Source organism: Henckelia pumila, chromosome 2 (assembly GCF_033568475.1).
Source record: "Henckelia pumila isolate YLH828 chromosome 2, ASM3356847v2, whole genome shotgun sequence".
NCBI lineage: Eukaryota > Viridiplantae > Streptophyta > Magnoliopsida > Lamiales > Gesneriaceae > Henckelia > Henckelia pumila.
In genome coordinates this window covers 79,513,272-79,537,461 of record NC_133121.1, presented here as the reverse complement: position 1 = coordinate 79,537,461, position 24,190 = coordinate 79,513,272, and the positions used below count along the sequence as shown (strand labels likewise).

The 24,190-nt window shown below is 36.6% G+C and overlaps 2 protein-coding genes across 2 annotated transcripts; both read right to left on the bottom strand.

Annotated features, from left to right (window-relative positions):
- Positions 1–19,773: 19,773 nt before the first annotated feature.
- Positions 19,774–20,394, bottom strand: LOC140877779 (uncharacterized). The gene has a single exon (XM_073281357.1). The coding sequence runs from the start codon at positions 20,392–20,394 to the stop codon at positions 19,774–19,776; it is 621 nt and encodes a 206-aa protein (XP_073137458.1).
- A 46-nt stretch (positions 20,395–20,440) lies between these two features.
- On the bottom strand, positions 20,441–21,238 carry LOC140877778 (disease resistance protein At4g27190-like). Its single transcript, XM_073281356.1, has one exon. It carries the CDS (start codon positions 21,236–21,238, stop codon positions 20,441–20,443), a length of 798 nt encoding a protein of 265 aa, XP_073137457.1.
- Between the last annotated feature and the right edge of the window lie 2,952 nt (positions 21,239–24,190).

Genomic DNA, 24,190 nt, shown 5'->3' with positions numbered 1-24,190 from the left:
CTGCGTAGTATGACTAGTTGGCTTTAGGGCAAGTGGGAGATTGAAAGAGTGGGTGCCCGATGAGCCAACTTGTGGCTAAGGGCTTTTATGACTCTATGTATAAACAATCTTTTGTTTAATATAATTTACACTTTTAAAATGGCGTTTACTTTATATTTTATCATATTATTATGTTGTGACATACTATAAGATGTTTAGATGAAGACCTTGAATATACTATAGTGTATGTAAGATGTGGTGGCACATGGGGATGGCTATCATGAAACACATCTTATAGCCACTGTATATTCTAAACAGTTCCTAGTCGATTGAGCCGTCCGTTAATAAGGATAAGGATCGCTCGAGATTGAGACTAGCATTTGCGATGCCGAGTACCACGTTTCATTGGTATGGAACATAGAGATGTTCAAAGCATGCAAATTGATATTCATACGATGAATGATCGAACTACCCTATCCGGACTTTCCAAGTGGTTATCACTTATCGAGTGGATAAAGTCCGCGGTTTTGGTTGTACACCATTAGTCCTTACTACTTGAAACATCATTGAGACTCTATATGCTAGTACTGTACTTTGACTCATTTACCGACTCTATTGGGGTCATCAGGTGTCGGGATTGGGTACAGTTACGACACATATAGGAGTCGATGCTTTGTTGTCAAGGATTCACCACATACTTGCTAGTGTGGATATCCTATGCAATCTGAGGAGATATTAGTGTGACGAATCTCTGGCCAGAGTACATGATGTGTTTTAAGAAATGGTTTCTTAGTAGCACATGCGATGTCACTATTTGATCTTCAAGATGTATTGCATAGTTATCGAATCTCGAACGACTCTCGATTTACCAATGGTTGTTGATTCGATTGGGATATTTGGATGAAGGGACCGTACTGTACGCTAACCAAAATCTATTGGTTCTTGCAGGCACTATCAGTGATACCTAGGGAATCATGGGGCGATGTTGCTAGGCGCTCTTACCATGATTCGATGGGCAAGTCGGAAATTGTTGTTCCGAGTCACAAGGAGTTGTGAGCCCACGGCTAGCTGTATCCCTGAACCATTGAGGGTCACACAAGTAATGGATTTTTAATCCCCGTTGAGATAGTTAAATTTAAAGAGTTAAATTTAATGAACAAAGAAGTGGGACTTCTTATATCATAGTAGAAGAGTAAGATTTCCTAAAATGACATAGGGATGGGCATTTTTGGAAATCACTGAATTCGGATTCAGAAAATTTATCTTGACTTTAAAAGTTGCAGAAATGGTTTCTGTGCACATTGGTGAAATTGGTTTATCAATCTGAGTCACGATGAATTTTATATTAATTTCTGAACATGCAGGCTTTGCTTGTCAGGCTTGAACTTATGACTAATGGGCCCTAAGCTGTTAGCAGCCCACATTATAAATAAGTTATTGCGGTACAGAAATTATACAACAGAGGCTCATAATTTCGAACACTAGGGTTTTTGAAACCTAGAGTGGCCGCCCCTCTCTGTGTTTTCTCTCTGAAATCCAGTCTGTGAATTTCGAATTTGCAGTCTGGTTTAACGGATCAAATTCGTTAATTCTCTTCGTAGAAACTTCTGATAGATTTTCTAGTGCAATATATCAGAGGGATTAAACTTCTGTTCGTGGACCTGATTGAAGAATTGTTCGTCCATCAGTTCCTGGGATATACAACAAGAGCAGAGTTATCTGTTGGTGTCCATAATCTCGTTTCGAGATTCAAGGTAAAAATTTAATTGTTATTTAATTTTTACACGCACAATTTAATCGTAAAGTTTTGATACCCATGATATGGAATCGTTCCATATAAAATTTTAAAACTTCCGCTGCACCGGGTATCAATTCTGATTGATCTGAACACCGTTTTCCAACAATATGATATCAGCACAAGGGGTATCTGTCGATCCTAGTAAAGTTGAAGCTGTTCTTAATTGGTCTAGACAAACCAATGTCTTTGAGATTCGTAGCTTTTTGGGTTTGGCTGGATATTACAGACGTTCCATCATGGGATTTTCCAAAATAGCTAGGCCTATGACTATATTGACGCAAAAAGATTGACGTTTCGTGTGGACTGAGGAATGTGAAGCTAGTTTCCAGACTTTGAAAGAGAAATTGACTACGGCTCCAGTACTAGCATTACCTTCAAGCTCAGGTGGATTTGTTGTATGTACAGATGATTCTTTGAATGGACTGGGTTGTGTTTTGATGCAAAATGGACGCGTGATTGCGTATGCATCTCGTCAATTGAAACCACATGAGACTCGTTATCCAGTTCATGATTTAGAATTGGCTGCCATTGTGCATGCATTGAAAATATGGCGTCATTATCTGTACGGTGAACAGTTTGTGATTTATTCCGATCATAAGAGTCTGAAATATTTATTCACAAAGTCTGATTTGAATATGAGACAATGTCGATGGTTAGAATTGCTTAAGGATTTTGACTGTGATATTCAATACCAACCAGGAAATGTGAATCAAGTTGCAGATGCTTTGAGCAGAAAAGTTCATACTAAGATGTTAGCATCTTTAACTATTTCTAAAGTTCATGAGCATTTGGGAACTTCAGGATGGACTTATCGAGCTAAAGGAATCATTTCATAGTTTCATCTATTCAAGTTTAACCACGAATAATTTCAAAAATCAAAGCAGCACAAAAGACTGATCCATACATTCATCACTTGAAAGAATTAACTCCAGCTGGTCAGTCAGGGAAATTCCTTGTTTCTTCTTATGGATGTTTGCGTTATAATGGTAGACTTGTGGTTCCGAATTTGATAGATTTGAAAGAAGAGATACTACGAGAAGCTCATTGTAGTCGACATAGTATACATCCTGGAATTCGAAAGATGTATCATATCTTGAAAGCCCATTACTGGTGGGAAGGTATGAAGAAAGATATTTCTGACTTTGTGGCTAAGTGTTTGACGTGTCAACAAGTTAAGGCAGAAAGAATGAGACCAGGTGGTATGTTACTTAGTCTTGAAGTACCACAGTGGAATTGGGAACACATTACTATGGATTTCGTGACACACCTACCTCGATCTAATCGTGGTTGTGATGCCATTTGGGTTATTGTGGATAGATTGTCTAAATCTGCCCATTTTATTCCATATGATCGTACTTGGACATATACGAAAATGGCAAAAATGTACATTGATCAGATAGTGTGATTGCATGGTGTGCCAGTTACTATAGTATCAGACCGTGATCTCATATTTACTTCTAAGTTTTGGTCTAGTTTGCAATCAGCTTTGGGTTCTAAATTGGCCATGAGTACTGCCTATCATCCACAGACAGATGGTCAATCTGAAAGAACTATTTAGACACTCGAAGATTTATTACGAGCTGTTGTGATGGATTTTAGTGGTGGTTGGCAAGAATCTTTAGCTTTGGTGGAATTCTCTTACAATAATAGTTATGAAGTATCTATAGGAATGGCACCATTTGAAGCCTTGTATGGCAGAAAATGTAGATCTCCGATATGTTGGGAAGAAGTAGGAGAACGACAGTTGTCAGGACCTGAGTTTATTCAAGAGATGAAAGAAAAAGTTGAACTGATCAGGAAAAGAGTAAAAGCAGCCCAGGATCATCAAGCCAGCTATGCTAATAACAGGCGTAGACCTTAAGAATTTCAGGTTGGCGATTTTTTTTCTTGAAAGTATCACCATTTCGTGGTACTATGAGATTTGGGCGTAAAGGAAAATTAGCTCCTCGTTATATTGGTCCGTACGAGATTTTTGAGAAGATTGGTATTTTGGCGTATCGTTTGACTTTGCCGCAGAATTTGTCTGCGATACATGATGTATTTCACGTATCTATGCTGCGGAAGTATGAACCAGATCCTTCTCATATCTTGAGGTCTGATGATGTGGAGTTGGATAGTTCCCTTAGCTATGTTGAGTATCCAGTGCAGATCCTTGATCGTAAATAAAAGCAACTTAGGAACAAGAAGATTCCTTTGGTTATGGTGGAATAGAGTAGACATGGGAGAGAAAAAGCTACATGGGAATTGGAGTCTAGAATGCGTCAAGAATGACCTCATTTGTTTGACAATGTGGTGACTTATTCCATGTACTCTGATTTCCCTATGTACTATCAATATAGATGTTTAATCCCTTTGTATATAAGTTTGATGTGTGTTTGATTTCGAGAACGAAATCTTCTTTTTAGAGGGGGAGAAATGTAAGAACCCGATTTTACTATGTTAATTAATTTGTATGTTAAAAATATGTATTTATAAATATCGGTTTATAGACGATATTACAATGCATATATTATTTATAGAGCACACAAGAATTGAAATAACTCAAACCGGGTCAAGTTTTAACCCCGAATAAATAAAATAAAACACACATTAAACTAATACATATCTATATATAAAGATATAATATATATCACAATCTCTCTCCTCCATCCGCCTGCGTGGCGTCTTCTTCTTCGTTTCTTTTGTTTTCTTTTCTTCAAATTTTCCTATCCCTTCAAATCTCCGTATCTTCTTCGTTTTTGGCCGGATTTCGAAAATAAATATAGTTTCGGAATCCTCTCAACGATAGCTATCTTTCCGTACCTATATTTCATATTTTTATTGATATTCCCGGAAACCCGTCGCACCAGCCGCCGCCGTTAGCCATCGTTCACCGCCGTCGATTGTCGCCAGAGTTTAGGGGGTTGTGGTTTCGGTTGATTAGACCTCTAATTCGAATATTTGAGGTAGATTTCGAGATTAGTGTTTCAAATTTTGGGAATATTGATTCAATTGACTTCCGATAATTGATATTTGATTTATTATTGGTTGTAGGTACTAAATTGGAGTCGATTGAAGGTATTCGATATTTTTCAAAATTTATTTGGGATTAATGTCGAATTTCCAGATTTTTAATATTGGGGATTTTCGAATTTAAGTGGTGATTAGTCAGTATTTGAGTGTTTAGATTCTCTAGAAAATTTCAATGCATATTTTCGAAATTTGTAGGAATTTTCGGAAAATTCAGATTGTTCTACTTTGGGTATTTCGACTTTTAGAGTCGTTTATTCGATATTTAGACATTTATAGGATGATTTTATATGAGATATGAATTTTTAGAAATGTTATTTTGATTTTTAGACTTAGTTTCAGTAATTCTCAGATTATATAAATGGAAATAGGAATTAATATGGAATAAATGGTTTCCACAGGATTGGACTCTTCGAGAAATACTTGAGATATTCTGTGGTAAATTAAGTGTTGGTTGAGGTACGTATGATCCGTTTAATTACGACGCCTATAATGGCATGTAATGATATTTAGTATTTTGTAATGAGTGATAACGTGCTTTATGTGCTTATGTGGATTATATGATTGCAATCACTCATTTACAATTTTTCATAGCACGTTGAGCCTTGACTCCTTTGATTGCTATTGATATTGATCTCTTGAGATGTATTGAGTCATCGACGGAGCGAGTGACATTATTTAGTGCATTCCTGAGTTAGCACAAGACCGAGCGGGTAGCAACAGTGCTCTCGATGCTACGTACGACACTCCTGATGACAGCATGAGGTCGGACGGGTAGCTCCTGTCGCCCTCGATGCTACGTGTGTGGATTAGCAGTGATGATTCGAGGTCTGCTGCGTTCCTGGCACGGGTGGCCACTGAGATTATTGTGATACGTTTCGTTTGGACTCCATTTGGTATCTATTATTCTATTGATACCTGTCACGCATTACATTGCATTGTACTTGATTTTATTCATGTCAGTTATATTTGTCGTAATTTTTCTAGTTCGTCGTACTGGGGTCCGACCCCTGTTTTCTTTTTATGTTGTAGTTGTTTGTGATTCCATAGCAGGTTATCCAGGGGGATTTGACGCATCTGGTGGAGCGTCATCTAGTGGTACCCAGTGAGACGAGTATGGAGTGGAGTTCCCAGATATATGTATATATCAGTTTAGCGAGTTTTATATTTTCCGGGGTGATGCCCTGTGTATCTGTATCGATAGTTTTGGACTTTGTTTTGGATTGTTATTTGTGTGATCGAGCCTTATCGGCTCTGCATGTGTTTAGTCCTGGCCAGTGCGGCTATAGGTTTGTAAATTGATGTTGTGTCTCTATTTTTGAGTATATATTGCTGGTTGTATTGTACAGGTTTTTGGGATGTCCTATTTACGAATAGGTCATGCCGAATTTTCTGTAGGCCCAAAATGCAAATTTTTTACTCGTTTTCGCTGTTTACATTAGTTAATCCTGGTTGTTTGATCATTAAATATTAAATCAGGGCACGGGCCCTTTCAGGAATTTTATTAAGTTTTGGGAGTATCTATTAGCTTAATTAAGAAAAATAGAACTTGTGTAGTGATACGGTGAACTTTTGATTATAGGCTTGGAACCTAGGTCCTATTAGACTCGAACTAGCTTAGAGGTACGTACACATTGACTGAGATTGCCAGCGAGTATACATGTTTATATGTTTCATTTCTATGGCATTATTATGTGGCATGATTATGGTTTACCGCTTTTCATATCATATGTCATGTGCACATACACGTTGAGTCTATTCTTTTGATATACCTGTATTTAGTCTAGAGCCTGATGTACCATTATAGCGCGGGGGGGGGGGGGGGGGGGTTATACGAGATATTTTAGAACAGGATGTACCGTTATAGTGAGGGGATCTAGGCGAGTATGGTTGTACCCAGAGGTTTGATCCGAGCGGTCACAGCACTCATTGGCGCCGGTTATTAGCATGGCTTTCAGATGACTTATTACCTGTCATCACGAGTGCATGCATCATATATATATGTTTACTCATATTTATGTACTGACCGTTAATCGCTCACGTCCTAGTTATTATCTTGGGCACCCCATTCCACGGGGCAGGTCGCATGATGGACGGATCTGGGAGTTCGAGGCAGGACTAGGGAGTAGGAGATCAGTAGCATGTTATACAGCATGATTCGATATAGCTGTATAATGTTTTAGACAGTTTTATTTTAAGTTATTTTGATATGGTTGTATCTGTAATGTCCGGAAATTTGCTACGTAAATCCGCATGCATAACTAAGAGATTTAATAAGTTTAAAATAATGTTGGTTCTACGAGATATTTTAGAACAGGATGTACCGTTATAGTGAGGGGATCTAGGCGAGTATGGTTGTACCCAGAGGTTTGATCCGAGCGGTCACAGCACTCATTGGCGCCGGTTATTAGCATGGCTTTCAGATGACTTATTACCTGTCATCACGAGTGCATGCATCATATATATATGTTTACTCATATTTATGTACTGACCGTTAATCGCTCACGGCCTAGTTATTATCTTGGGCACCCCATTCCACGGGGCAGGTCGCATGATGGACGGATCTGGGAGTTCGAGGCAGGACTAGGGAGTAGGAGATCAGTAGCATGTTATACAGCATGATTCGATATAGCTGTATAATGTTTTAGACAGTTTTATTTTAAGTTATTTTGATATGGTTGTATCTGTAATGTCCGGAAATTTGCTACGTAAATCCGCATGCATAACTAAGAGATTTAATAAGTTTAAAATAATGTGAAAATGTGTTAAATTGTTTTTGTGAGTGATTATTTAAATTATGTGATTTATTTTCATGTTTTAAATATTTTTTGGCATTTAAATTTGTTTTCTGTGGTTTATGAATTTATTTGAGAAAGTTTATTTTATGATCGCGTAAGCGGGGCCGTGGACGGACGAGATGTTTGTTTTCACCCAAAATATTTTCGAAGATTTTTAGGAGCCTTAAAATATTATTTTAAGGTATAATTTGAAGAAAATTATGGTATTTATATATATGTATATTTAGATGTCCGTTTTTACCCAAAATAAATCATTTTAATGACTTTTATTAAGTTTTAAAAATCACCTATTTTATTATTTCGGGATTTTTAAGTTTTTAGCAAATTATCATGTATTTTTTTAGTTTAAATTTTAGTAATTATCTACCCAAAGTATTTATTTAAATATTTAACCTAGACTACCCAAATATTATCCTAAGATTTGCTACCCTATCTCACGCCTCAACTCCCTAGCCGCCTCCCTCAACCTTTCTCCATCATCTTCATCGTTCCAGCAAGATTTTCACAGCCCCGTAGCCGAGCTTTTAAGATTTTATATTGGTTGGAGATCTGTTCGTCCCGGAGAGCCGTACGACGCGACATAAACGTTATTTCTTGCAAATATTCATCAAGGCACATTTGAATCCCTTCTTGAACACCATTTAAGTCATATTATTCTGATTTTAGCATGAAAATTATGATCTTGCATGATATATGTGGTTTTAATGAAGAACATTCATGAACATGCATAGAACCTACGTTTTTAAAGCTTATGAATCAATTTTATCACGTTTTTCTGTCATGGATTGTTCTAGCTTGCTGACCAACGGGTTGAGGGTTGATATAGGGTCCCTAGGGTTGTGTTTGGATGACGGTTCAGTGGCTTTAGTCGTTGGTTTGGGCTAGGTTCATGCTGGATGCAGGTTTAGACGCAAACTGAGCGGTTTGCGTGCGAGGGCTCGTTCTTGGTCCACAGGACGAGTTTTAGGTTGGTTCTAGTTGATTTATAATCCCAAGACCTTTGGAAAGTTTTTCCAGGTGGTTCTCCGGCCGGTGGTGGCCGGAGATTGGCAGCCGAACGGCCGGAATCAGCGGTCGCGTTCTGCACGAACAGCAGCAGAGGGGCTCTGTTGTTTTGGTTCGTTCTCCTTCTACAGGGCTTGGTTTAAGGTCAAATTTGTTGGGTTAGAACCGTCTGGGTGTTGGCTAAGTATGGGAGGTGGTTTCACATCCAAAGGTGGCCTGAGCAGGCGGCACAATCAGATTTTCGGAAGCCGCTCAGGGCTGCCTCGAGTTGGGCTTAGGGAGAGGTAAGCTAGGGTTGTGTCTGGTGTTTTGGCAGGCCGGGCTCGGCTTTTCGGGTCCGGGTTGGGTCTAAAATATAATGGGTCAAGTTAGTTTGGTTCGGGTTTGGTTTATATTAGTTGGACTCGGGTATTTTTATTTTGAATTAAATAAGAGATTAAGTTAATAATAAATGAGTTTGGGTTCGAGTTAATTGATTAATTAGACTAGTTTAATTTTAATTATGGGCTTAATTAATTAATGAAGTGAGCCTACTAATTTGTCATGGGCCGTGTGATCCATGAAAATTATTGGACCAAGTTGTGGCGGGTTTAGTAATTTTATCGATCAAATTTATAAGTTAATGGTTAATTAATAATTTTATTAATTTAACTTTAAGTTAATAAGTTGATGAGCCTAAATTATGTTTTTAGTAAGCCCATTAGTTTTCCATGGGCCTGGGGGCCCATGAAGCTTAATGGGCCTTTCAGGTCGGGCTTTTGGGTTTTTGAGTCAGTCTAAAAATTTATGGGTTTAAGTTAAGTGGTCAGCAGCTCGAACAAGTCCTTGGAAAAATAAACGTCCGTAAATATATATTTAATTCATGCATGCATTTTTATTAGATATATAAGTATGATTTTTAAGAAAATAAATTAAATATATATTTACGGACAAATTTTCATGAAATAAAGAAATAAATGATATTTTTTTAAGTTCATGCTTCATGTAAGAATTTTTATGATAAGTTTAAATGTATGTTAAGAAAAATATATTTGTATGGAAGTTAAAGTGAAGGTGGAAAGTGATGTGGTTGGAGGCCGGGATACCTGGGCCCGGTGACCTTCCTAATAATGTATAAGCATGATGAGCTTATGGATCCAGCTGAGAGGGCTGGTGAAGTGGCAGCACAGAGGTGAAAACCCCACCGCCGCGTACGTTGGTTTATAGATTGATCAATCGCTCAGTATGATGCCACCGACATGGATACGACCTGTTGAGAACTAAGAAATTATGATAAGACATTTTATGAGATTTATTAAATATGATGTTTATGTTTAGCATGATGATGAAGCATTATAATTATTTATTCATGTTTATATGCATAATATTTTAAGAGCATGCACGTATAATTATTATTCACGTATTTTATATGATGTGTGCTTGTGTGTGGTTTCATTTTGTTATATAAGGATAAAACGTGCTGAGCCTCTAGGCTCACTAGATTTAAATGGTGCAGGTGAGCAGAATGTTAATGAAGTTAATGTGTTCCCGACTGGTGGCGATGGCATATGAGTATCCAGGCGGCTAGAACCCGTGACCATTGCTCTAAGATGATTTTTATGTTGAGACTAGAACATATATTTCCGCATATGTATTATTATTATAGATTTTTAGTATATGCATGGATTTTACATTTAAGTAGTTATTTTCTAAGTTTTCATGAATTTTTGTAAATGAAATATTATTTAGGAATTTTATTATGACATTCTTATAAATTATTATTTAGTAATTAGTTTTAAATATTTAATTACATGCGTGTACCTTTATTGTATTTTTTTGTGTATTTTTATTTTAAATTAAGTAAAGTTATTTTTAAGTACGATATATATATGTATGGGCATATATATATTTATATTCATTATTTTATAATAAGAGATTTAAAAAAAAAATTCAGTAGTAGTTTTAGGATGTTTCATTTGGTATCAGAGCCAGGTTCCTTGGAGGGTTACTAGCCTGCTACACGGAGCTCAGAAGCCGCACTGCCAGTCTGTAAGTTTTAAATGTTTTAAATTATGTTTTATGCATGAGACACATGATTTTTGTTTTAATGATTTATGAAAATGATAATTTTAAGTTATGAAAGTCTTAAAGTTAAAAAAAAAAAATTAGTTATGCAATGCGGTTACGTAGAGAATTTATGGAAATTACAGTATGTTTCTGAGACACGTTACACACCAGGATGACTAGAATGATATTTGTTTAAAAAATTAAGTTTGATAATTTATGAGACGTAAGTTTGACATTTAGATTTGTAGATTAAGTTATGATTTTAGATTTTAAGTTTGACAAGTTAGGAATTTTTTTTTCTTTTTGAGATTTAAGTTGAATTTTAGATATATAAATTAAGTTATGTTTTTGGGATTTAAGTTTAAAAAATTAGTTTTGAAACATTTTAGTCATGTGTTATTAGACGACTAAGTTAAATCAAATTTCGAGGACGAAATTTCATTTAAGGGAGAGAGAATTGTAATGTCCGAAAATTTGCTACGTAAATCCGCATGCATAACTAAGAGATTTAATAAGTTTAAAATAATGTGAAAATGTGTTAAATTGTTTTTATGAGTGATTATTTAAATTATGTGATTTATTTTCATGTTTTAAATATTTTTTCGGCATTTAAATTTGTTTTCTGTGGTTTATGAATTTATTTGAGAAAGTTTATTTTATGATCGCGTAAGCGGGGCCGTGGATGGACGAGATGTTTGTTTTCACCCAAAATATTTTCGGAGATTTTTAGGAGCCTTAAAATATTATTTTAAGGTATAATTTTAAGAAAATTATGGTATTTATATATATGTATATTTAGATGTCCGTTTTTACCCAAAATAAATCATTTTAATGACTTTTATTAAGTTTTAAAAATCACCTATTTTATTATTTCGGGATTTTTAAGTTTTTAGCAAATTATCATGTATTTTTTTAGTTTAAATTTTAGTAATTATCTACCCAAAGTATTTATTTAAATATTTAACCTAGACTACCCAAATATTATCCTAAGATTTGCTACCCTATCTCACGCCTCAACTCCCTAGCTGCCTCCCTCAACCTTTCTCCATCATCTTCATCGTTCCAGCAAGATTTTCACAGCCCCGTAGCCGAGCTTTTAAGATTTTATATTGGTTGGAGATCTGTTCGTCCCGGAGAGCCGTACGACGCGACATAAACGTTATTTCTTGCAAATATTCATCAAGGCACGTTTGAATCCCTTCTTGAACACCATTTAAGTCATATTATTCTGATTTTAGCATGAAAATTATGATCTTGCATGATATATGTGGTTTTAATGAAGAACATTCATGAACATGCATAGAACCTACGTTTTTAAAGCTTATGAATCAATTTTATCACGTTTTTCTGTCATGGATTGTTCTAGCTTGCTGACCAATGGGTTGAGGGTTGATATAGGGTCCCTAGGGTCATGTTTGGATGACGGTTCAGTGGCTTTAGTCGTTGGTTTGGGCTAGGTTCATGCTGGACGCAGGTTTAGACGCAAACTGAGCGGTTTGCGTGCGAGGGCTCGTTCTTGGTCCACAGGACGAGTTTTAGGTTGGTTCTAGTTGAGTTATAATCCCAAGACCTTTGGAAAGTTTTTCCAGGTGGTTCTCCGGCCGGTGGTGGCCGGAGATTGGCAGCCGAACGGCCGGAATCAGCGGTCGCGTTCTGCACGAACAGCAGCAGAGGGGCTCTGTTGTTTTGGTTCGTTCTCCTTCTACAGGGCTCGGTTTAAGGTCAAATTTCTTGGGTTAGAACCTTCTGGGTGTTGGCTAAGTATGGGAGGTGGTTTCACATCCAAAGGTGGCCTGAGCAGGCGGCACAATCAGATTTTCGGAAGCCGCTCAGGGCTGCCTCGAGTTGGGCTTAGGGAGAGGTAAGCTAGGGTTGTGTCTGGTGTTTTGGCAGGCCGGGCTCGGCTTTTCGGGTCCGGGTTGGGTCTAAAATATAATGGGTCAAGTTAGTTTGGTTCGGGTTTGGTTTATATTAGTTGGACTCGGGTATTTTTATTTTGAATTAAATAAGAGATTAAGTTAATAATAAATGAGTTTGGGTTCGAGTTAATTAATTAATTAGACTAGTTTAATTTTAATTATGGGCTTAATTAATTAATGAAGTGAGCCCACTAATTTGTCATGGGCCGTGTGATCCATGAAAATTATTGGACCAAGTTGTGGCGGGTTAGTAATTTTATCGGTCAAATTTATAAGTTAATGGTTAGTTAATAATTTTATTAATTTAACTTTAAGTTAATAAGTTGATGGGCCTAAATTATGTTTTTAGTAAGCCCATTAGTTTTCCATGGGCCTGGGGGCCCATGAAGCTTAATGGGCCTTTCAGGTCGGGCTTTTGGGTTTTTGAGTCAGTCTAAAAATTTATGGGTTTAAGTTAAGTGGTCAGCAGCTCGAACAAGTCCTTGGAAAAATAAACGTTCGTAAATATATATTTAATTCATGCATGCATTTTTATTAGATATATAAGTATGATTTTTAAGAAAATAAATTAAATATATATTTACGGACAAATTTTCATGAAATAAAGAAATAAATGATATTTTTTTAAGTTCATGCATCATGTAAGAATTTTTATGATAAGTTTAAATGTATGTTATAAAAATTTATTTGTATGGAAGTTGAAGTGAAGGTGGAAAGTGATGTGGTTGGAGGACGGGATACCTGGGCCCGGTGACCTTCCTAATGATGTATAAGTATGATGAGCTTATGGATCCAGCTGAGAGGGCTGGTGAAGTGGCAGCACAGAGGTGAAAACTCCACCGCCGCATACATTGGTTTATATATTGATCAATCGCTCAGTATGATGCCACCGACATGGATACGACCTGTTGAGAACTAAGAAATTATGATAAGACATTTTATGAGATTTATTAAATATGATGTTTATGTTTAGCATGATGATGAAGCATTATAATTATTTATTCATGTTTATATGCATAATATTTTAAGAGCATGCACGTATAATTATTATTCACATATTTTATATGATGTGTGCTTGTGTGTGGTTTCATTTTGTTATATAAGGATAGAAGGTGCTGAGCCTCTAGGCTCACTAGATTTAAATGGTGCAGGTGAGCAGAATGTTAATGAAGTTAATGTGTTTCCGACTGGTGGCGATGACATATGAGTATCCAGGCGGCTAGAACCCGTGACCATTGCTCTAAGATGATTTTTATGTTGAGACTAGAACATATATTTCCGTATATGTATTATTATTATAGATTTTTAGTATATGCATGGATTTTACATTTAAGTAATTATTTTCTAAGTTTTCATGAATTTTTGTAAAAGAAATATTATTTAGGAATTTTATTATGACATTCTTATAAATTATTATTTAGTAATTACTTTTAAATATTTAATTGCATGCGTGTACCTTTATTGTATTTTTTGTGTATTTTTATTTTAAATTAAGTAAAGTTATTTTTAAGTACGATATATATATGTATGGGCATATATATATTTATATTCATTATTTTATAATAAGAGATTTAAAAAAAAAATTCAGTAGTAGTTTTAGGATGTTTCATTTTTTTGTAACGACCCACTGTATCAAGACTAGTCTTTTTCAGCGTACTTATGTCCTCACTCACACGCACCCTGAGAAACTTCCCAGGGGGTCACCTATCCTATAATTTCCCCAAGTCAAGCACGCTTAACTTTGGAGTTCTTATGTGATGAGCTCCCGAAAAGAAGATGCACCTTCTTGATATGAGTAGTACATATGAAATCTTTTAAGCCCTCCTCAACCATGTAGTCCCATACCTACAAAGTCTCAGAATCCCTCTCATTCCGGCACGGGATCGGTTCATTCATGTCTTCCTCCGCCTAGAAGCCTACCAGGAGCCGCTCATTGTCCGTGCAACCTCTTGGCACCGGCGATCACTCTCTGCCTCTTCAGCCCCGGGCGTCACATGCCCACCAGCTTCCGCTTTGTTCGTCCCCGAACCATACCGTACTAAGAGAGGTCGGCTTTGATACCATTTGTAACGACCCACTGTATCAAGACTAGTCTTTTTCAGCATGCTTATGTCCTCACTCACACGCACCCTGAGAAACTTCCCAGGGGGTCACCCATCCTATAATTTCCCCAAGTCAAGCACGCTTAACTTTGGAGTTCTTATGTGATGAGCTCCCGAAAAAAAGATGCACCTTCTTGATATGTGTAGTACATATGAAATCTTTTAAGCCCTCCTCAACCATGTAGTCCCATACCTACACAGTCTCAGAATCTCTCTCATTCCGGCACGGGATCGGTTCATTCATGTCTTCCTCCGCCTAGAAGCCTACCAGGAGCCGCTCATTGTCCGTGCAACCTCTTGGCACCGGCGATCACTCTCTACCTCTTCAGCCCCGGGCGTCACATGCCCACCAGCTTCCGCTTGGTTCGTCCCCGAACCATACCGTACTAAGAGAGGTCGGCTTTGATACCATTTGTAACGACCCACTGTATCAAGACTAGTCTTTTTCAGCGTGCTTATGTCCTCACTCACACGCACCCTGAGAAACTTCCCAGGGGGTCACCCATCCTATAATTTTCCCAATTCAAGCACGCTTAACTTTGGAGTTCTTATGTGATGAGCTCCCGAAAAGAAGATGCACCTTCTTGATATGAGTAGTACATATGAAATCTTTTAAGCCCTCCTCAACCATGTAGTCTCATACCTACACAGTCTCAGAATCCCTCTCATTCCGGCACGAGATCGGTTCATTCATGTCTCCCTCCGCCTAGAAGCCTACCAGGAGCCGCTCATTGTCCGTGCAACCTCTTGGCACCGGCAATCACTCCCTGCCTCTTCAGCCCCGGGCGTCACAGTATCACTACTGAGTTTAAGCTTTGAACTATTGTACTTAGTTGATATGTAAATTATGGGTATATTTTCGCACGTTTTACTCTGTTAATTGGTTATGTTTTAATTAAGATTAATGTATGCTATAGTTTTCAGTTAGTAGGTGATTCAATGCAGGGTCACGAAAGTGTTCGAGCCCAAATTGTAGTACAGACCTTTTTCGACATCTTGGAGTCGATTCTTCACTTGGTTTTATCGTATAAAAACTTCTTAATCATGTTTTAACATTTTTAAACATGCTTTGTCATTTAATCACTTAAAACAGAAGTTGGGTTATTACATTTTTCAACAAAAATGTTAGCAGGAAATTTATAAGAATCTTATTATTTATTAGCAACCAAACATCTCAAAACCAATATCATTTACTTCTGATTTAATGCTTGTAAAGAAAAATATAGAGATAATGTGGAGATGATTTTAAATTTGACCAAGTAAAAAAGTGAGGGGATCTAGGCGAGTGTGGTTGTACCCAGAGGTTTGATCCGAGCGGTCACAGCACTCATTGGCGCCGATTATTAGCATGGCTTTCAGATGACTTATTACCTGTCATCACGAGTGCATGCATCATATATATATGTTTACTCATATTTATGTACTAGCCGTTAATCGCTCACGTTCTAGTTATTATCTTGGGCACTCCATTCCACGGGGCAGGTCGCATGATGGACGGATCTGGGAGTTCGAGGCAGGACTAGGGAGTAGGAGATCAGTAGCATGTTATACAACATGATTCGATATAGCTGTATAATGTTTTAGACAGTTTTATTTTAAGTTATTTTGATATGGTTGTATCACTACTGAGTTTAAGCTTTGAACTATTGTACTAAGTTGATATATAAATTATGGGTATGTTTCCGCACGTTTTACTCTGTTAATTGGTTATGTTTTAATTAAGATTAATATATGTTATAGTTTCCAGTTAGTAGGTGATTCAATGCAGGGTCACTAAAGTGTTCGAGCCCAAATTGTAGTACAGACCTTTTTCGACATCTTGGAGTCGATTCTTCACTTGGTTTTATCGTATAAAAACTTCTTAATCATATTTTAACATTTTTAAACATGCTTTGTCATTTAATCACTTAAAACATAAGTTGGGTTATTACATTTTTCAACAAAAATGTTAGTAGGAAATTTATAAGAATCTTATTATTTATTAGCAACCAAACATCTCAAAACCAATATCATTTGCTTCTGATTTAATTGCTTGTAAAGAAAAATATAGAGATAATGTGGAGATGATTTTAAATTTGACCAAGTAAAAAAGTACTATTATGAGACTATAAATTTGAAACTAAAATAGAAGACCAAAGGCAGAGGAAAAGTTGGCGATCAAATGATTTAACTATGGCTCCGATGAATGAGAATCAGCCGCCATCAAACTCTATCGACCCACCAACTAAACCTGCTAATCGCAACGGGGCCGATAAAACAATATTCAAGAAAGTGCAATATAGGACACGATTTTACCAAGAAATAGATTCACTAGTTTCAGTCTCCAACATTCAAATAAATTAGCTACAAATAATGACTAGTTTTCTTTACCAAGAGTCAAGAAAAGACCCATCTGTATACTCACTCAGTGCTTCGTGACATTACAGAGCTGAGCCGATTGCGAGCTTTTGTTGATTTAGTAGTTTAAATTTGTGTAGAATCATGGTCTTTGACCATGTTTTTGAATGCACAAATATGAACCAGCAAATTACAATGATAGAAAAAATAAAAATATTAGAGATATGGACATGGTACCCAAAATTTTTCTCGATTTATCTTTAGTCCCTCTTTCTTTTCCTCGTACTCAAACGAACCCCTCCAATTCCTCGTCCTTTCCTGGCACTGTTAAATTAGTGCATCAAACAAAAAGGGAGCAACTAAGACAAGTGATTGTGTAGCCAATATTGTTATACACTAAATCGAAAGTCGACGAAGGAAAAATACATTTATTTTGGTAAAAAGACAATATAAGAGAAAAAAAATACATTGGTCATAAAATGTTGGTGTATGCCAACTTTCAAACCTTTCATTTCAACTACTTCATCGTCTATCCGGAACCAAGATAAATTCGGTGTATGCACCCCCTCAATTTTTCATAAATTTTTTTATTATATATTATTTATTTAATAAAATAAAATATAATACATATCAATTTTAATTCATTTTGTGTTATATATTGAAAAATAAAATTATTTAGGGACTTTTCAAATAATATAATAAATTATTACATATTGATGACACTATTTTAAATTTTTTTCTTGACATTTAATGATATAAATTATGCATTCGTGATTTTTTTTATGAATTGGATCGTTTAATATAGTTAGATTTTTATTTTTGCCTGAATTGCATTTTTCTGATCTCAATTTTTTAATGTGTTTAGCTTGTATCTTTTTATTTTTAAAATTGTTAACACATATATTGACAAAATGAACTAAATTTAATGTATTCAAAATAGAGAAAACAAAGTGGTCACCTAAGCTACCATCCGACGGAGCAACACGTGGCTCCGCTCTTAATTATGCCCCCCGAAAAAATTTTCTAGATCCGCCTCTGCAGTTATACCATTGACACTTTGAGCCCGTTTGGAAACAAAAGTTATTGGCTTAAAAAAGCACTTAAATAAGTTCAGCCTTTTAAAGTGCTTTTATTAAAAAAAGCAGAAGTAGTTTTAGTGTTTGGATAAATGTTAAAAAAGTGCTTTTTAAATTTAAAACATAAGCAGAAGCCAAAAAGCCAAAATTTTTGGCTTTTAAAAAAACACTTATTTGGGCTTAAATAAGTGTTTTTTTAAAAATGTCTATTGTAACCAAACACGTAACTTTTTAAGAAAAGCACTTTTTTTAAAAAATAAGTGTTTTTTCCAAAATGTCTACGGTTCCCAAACGGGCTCAAAATATATTCAAGCAACCAAGATTCTGAAAAAATCTGTTTGGGATATTGCGGCACCATATGTTGCTTATTGAATCTTGCAAATCGACGAGGTACAGTGTTTTCAAGCCAGGAATCTCAACCCGTAAAGAATATACTATTGAATGGCAGTTTAATAATTCTCAAAATGAAGCTTGTAATATTAGAAATGGGATAGCTTTTGATTTCAAAATAAATGTAGGGAATGATGGTCGTGAGTGGATTCCGAATCCATTGGTGTGAGACTATCGAGCCTCGACAAATATCCAATCTTCATCCATTTTAGTTTTGGAAACTTGATGCTTTGAACACCTCTATAGAATGTTGTGAGGCATGGAAAATCACTTGGGCACAGTGCTGTTAATTCCGGGAATATGACATGACATCTTCCTTCATCTTCAATTTCGTCCCAAAATATTTCTTCTATAGCATCATAATCATTAATGTCAAGCCTCTGAAATTGTGTATTCCATTTTCTGGTGCATCATGAAGAGAGAAGATGGTGTAGGCCATCGAAAGAACAAAGTTCCATGGTTTCGAGGTTTGGGCATCTGTCCATTTCGGTTACAAGTTTTGGGCAGTACCTGATTTCTAGTATTACTAACTGAGGACATTCTATCGTTTCAACTCCCCGAGAGAAAGCTGTAACGTTTGACAGACGGGAAAGTTTCAGCTCCTTCAACTTTGGTAACTCAATAACAGAAGCATTTACGTTGCTTTTGGTTTCATTCCAAAACAATTGTTCGATCGTCTCACAATCAAGAACTTCTAGGCATTGAAGTTGTACAAGGCTCCTTACAGTTTCTAAAGAGAAGAGAGAGCGTAGACTGGGACAAATTTCGGCATGTATGGATTTGAGGTTGCTAAGCGAAACATTCTGGTTTAGATTCTTCCAAAAATGTGCCAACTTAGGTAGCTTTTCGACAGTTAATGATTCTAGGTTCTGAAAACAATTAGATACATCTGAAATCGTACCATCGATTATCTCTTCTAACTCTTCTTGACATCTCAACTCTAGGTTCTCTAAAACAGGGAACTCACAATCCATTGTATTCACCAATTTCTTCACCATCGAACACTTGAGAAATATGAGCTTCCTTAGGCTTTTAGTATCAGCTAGATTAAAAATGTTTGAACCATCACCATCTAAGAACAACAACTGGGTGCTCCTTACTAGTCCACGAATCCAATTCGCTACTGTAATGTCTCCGGGTAAAGTGAGTGAGACATTCCTCTCATATTTCAAGTCATCAAGAGGCCACCCAATGACACAAGAAGATACTCGATATCTAACCAACTGTTGTGAAAGAATTGCAGTCATATATATCAATCTCCAAGCAAGTCAAATTGGTAAGAGACTGGAGCTCTGATAGACATGCATTCCTTTCCTAGCTTCGGTTTCCCTCAGTTTCCCATTTATCGAACCACTTAATAATCTTCAATTCCTCCAACCCAACCAGACTTGATACAACGCACACAAATATTCTTTCGAGGTTTTTGCAACTGTGCAGTTCTAAAACTCTTAGGTGATTCAATCTCCCAATATGTGCCGGTAATTCTTTAATATTACCACAGTGCTGGACACAAAGAATTTCCAAACATGTTAGCTCACCAACAACAGAGATGTCTTCCACCTTACAATACTCCAAGTGCAACGTTGCAAGTTGTTTTAGCAAATCCAGAGTTTGTGGAAAGGATCGAATATTTATGCTTGAAAGATACAAGACATTCAGCTTCTCCATTCCCGTAAAACAAATAACATCAGCATCAAATCCTTCACAAGATTTGCTATCAGCTGAATTCAGTATCATCAAGAGACGAAGATTTAGATAATCTTTCCCAACGGAAAGCCTGGCATTTTTGATTGAAATGTCTATTGACATTCGGTTGCAGCTACGAGATGAATCTTTGCTTGACGAATCCATTGGAGATGCTTCAAGACTTCTCAACGAACAATGCTTTTCTTTTGAACCGATGAAGATAGCCACGTCATGAACAACATCATGCATTTTTACATAACAATCCTCACTACCATTGATTAACAAAAAACGACTTTTAAGTTTTAAGCTTTTCCACAAGAACATATACTCTGTTTCTTCCTTCTTTGATATTGCTGATTCGTTCAAGCATACCTAACCCAATGGCATACCAAGTCAACTGCTCAATGGGAATGTCATAATCTTCAGGGAACAAGCAACAAAGCTGGAAAAGGGATTTCACGCTTCCATTTTCCAAGAAATCATAACTCAGTTTCAGGGGCTTATACACATCTTTTACGACTTCTCGAAAATCTGTTGGGATCGATCTACTCAATTGACAAAGAGAATCTCTCCATACAGGTGAGTTTTGATCTTTTAGTGCTTTACCAACATTCACAATGGAAACATGCAAACCTTTGCATTCTTCTACAACCTTTTTCGCTATGGGGCGCAAATCCATACCTTCCACATGACTGCCAGCTTTCTCTTTGAAAAGTGTCCATGCTTCTTCTCTAGATAAGATCTCCATGGGAATAATCTTTTGCGCATTCATTCTTATGCAAGCTTCTCTAACTCGAGATGTCAGAATTATTTTGCAAGTCGTAGAACAATCTCCAAATGGAACTCCTATCGCCCCTAGCTTGAAGCTTTCCCAAACATAGTCAAATATTATGAGTTTTCTCTTTGAATCCAATAGCCTCGTGCGTAGTTTACCTGCTCTCCCACCCAAAGTATTCTCATCCAAATCCAAATTTAATAATTCAGCTACTTGTTTCTGAATTTTAAGAACTTCAATCTTTTGACTGACAACTACCATCACTACCTCATCAAACAACTTATCTTTTCTCACCCTATCCGCGATTCTTTGTACCATGGTTGTCTTTCCAACACCCTATCCGCGATTCTTTGTACCATGGTTGTCTTTCCAACACCTCATGCGCCGCCGCAAATGGCTATCACATGAACATGGTCATCACTCAAACACTCCATGATGCCTTCCTCAAAGTGTCTTCTCGATTCAAACTCCATAGATGGTTCGTAGAGACGGACACCATTGATGGCAGACGGGCGGGACAGGCAATCTTGATCAAACTCCCGTCTTTTCGGAGTTTCTCAAGAGCTTCTAAAGTCTTCTTGATGTTCTTTCCAGCCGCGTACTGTGAGATTATATTCCAAACCTTAAGATCAATGCAGCCTTGCAAAATCATCTTCGCCTCCTCGAGCTTCTGAGCGCCTTCTCTGGACCAACTCTGGACCTCAGCGGTGGCACTCCCTGCACGAAGCCGAGCCTCTTCGATGCTTTGGTCCATGTTGCGCCTCTCCCTTTCCAAATAGCCAATCTCATCTCTCAGGCCTTGAATATTGTCTCCGAGGGACCACCAATAGTCGACATGGCGCTTGACGGGAAGCCACAAGCTCTCGGCACTGATGCATTTGCCCAATTTTTTGAGCCGACTTATCCAATGCTCTGTTATTATTTTTACTTTATCCAGAAAGATTATGAAACTGAGAAATTTCAAAAGAACTAGTAAACGTGAAAGTTATTGAAAGGTCGCAATAAAATGGAATAATGATCGATGATCAATTCAAAGAAGAAAATGGCCAGACGAGGATCCGATCCATACACTTGCTGCAATGTTGGATTCTCGATTATGGATCATATGTATTTTTTAGCAGCCAAATGTTTACGTTTCGCTTTTTCATTATTAATTAGCAGCAACCAGCAATATTAAATTTATTTATTTATTTATTTATTTACTATGCTACGCACTTTGATATTGCAAAGCTTTTTTTTTTTTTGAAATAGATACTGCAAAGTAAGATCATGGAATCATTGCATCTTAATCATCGGAAAAAACTAATTATTAAACTAAATAATTAATTTCTTCAAGGAAAAACACTATAAAAAAAATAGTGGATCCCTATGTTTATGGGGTAAATACTATTTTATTCTTAATTATTTTATTAAAATAGTTGAAGAAAAGTGTTAAATATTAGTTAGAAGTGTTAGATAGGAGAAACACGCTTTCCTTCTTCTTTCCATTGTATAAATAGACAATTAGTTTGGTTTTCTTAATTAGAAAGATTATTCATATTTTGTATTACCAGAAAGCAGAGCTTTGCTCTTCATCAATGGAATTCCGTGTTCTTCATAAATACATGAAGATTCATATTTTTCAATCTTCTCTCTATATTGATTTCTAATATGGCAACAGAGAAGGTTTAATTTCTGCAGCAATCTCTGTATTTTCTTTGTTTGATTATGGCGAGAGGAAATCAATATGTGCCTCCAATCCAACATCAAGGATCGAATGCTTCCAACGGCAAAATCAGTGTTGAGGATTTGAGCAGTCCATTTTACTTGTCAAATGCCGATCATCCTAATTTGAATCTAGTTCTAAATCATCTCACAGGAGCGAATTACAACATATGGAGCAGAGCCATGACTATGGCGCTCACAGCAAAGAACAAATTAGGTTTTATCGATCGCACTATCCGACAACCACCTCCATATGATTTACTTTTTGGATCCTGGATACGATGAAATAGTATGGTCCTCTCCTGTATATTGAATTCTTTTGCAAAGGATATCAGTGATACCTTGATGTATATTCCTACTGCGTCTGAAGCATGGGTGGATCTACGAAATCGCTTTCATCAAAGTAATGCACCTAGGATTTTTCAGATCAAGCAGCTGCTCGCTAGCTTACATCAAGGATCAATGGACATAAGTACATATTACACTCGGTTTAGAATACTGTGGGATGAAATAAAAGACTTTCAACCGATTTCAGTATGTCATTGTGGTTCAATGAAGGAATGAGTGGATCATCAAAATTAGGAATGTGTGATGAAATTTTTGATGGGTTTAAATGAGTCTTATGCTCAAGTTCGCACTCAAATACTGATGATGGACCCCATTCCTATCATATCTAAGATTTTCTCAATCGTCGTTCAAGAAAAGAGGCAAAGATTGATACATCAAGATTCTTCCAAAGTACCGCATGATTTGTGCAATGCCCCAAATTTATCTTAATTAAACTTATTTGAGATAATCGAAGATTACAGAAATTGAGGGCTGATTTGATATTTGATTAGGGGTTAAATTGAAATTTTGGAATTTTCAGGTTCTAAAATGCAAAATTGAGATATTTGACTTAGTCTTAAGTTTGGAAGCATGACTAGGCTCATTCTTCACTTCTCCTTCTCCACTCCAAACCGTCCACCCTCCATTGAAGAAGAAACGAGATCGTCAAGCTCTTTTGCTCCCGGTTTCCGCTCGATCCGTCCGACAAAATTTTATTCCGAAGATAGTTTTGCAATCCCGACACCGAGAGCTTCGTTCTATCATAAGTATCTCTTCGATCGGATATACTTCAATTTTCGGATGTTGTTAGAATCGTATGATTTTCGGATATGTCGTATATGAGCTAGCATAGATCGTTATTTCGAAGACGGATCGGAAAAAGAATAATATTCGGATTTGATATGAATTTTGTAGTGTTGTTCGAAAATGGGGTCTATGTGATTTGTTGGTTTTGAGTTGAAACGGTTATATTACTATTGTTATGAGTTGATTATGATTGATTTGCTGAATTGTGGTTTTTCGGTTGATCAGAGTATAGCCTGTTGGAAAACGGTGTTCAGATCAATCAGAATTGATACCCGGTGCAGCGGAAGTTTTAAAATTTTATATGGAACGATTCCATATCATGGGTATCAAAACTTTACGATTAAATTGTGCGTGTAAAAATTAAATAACAATTAAATTTTTACCTTGAAATCTCGAAACGAGATTATGGACACCAACAGAAAACTCTGCTCT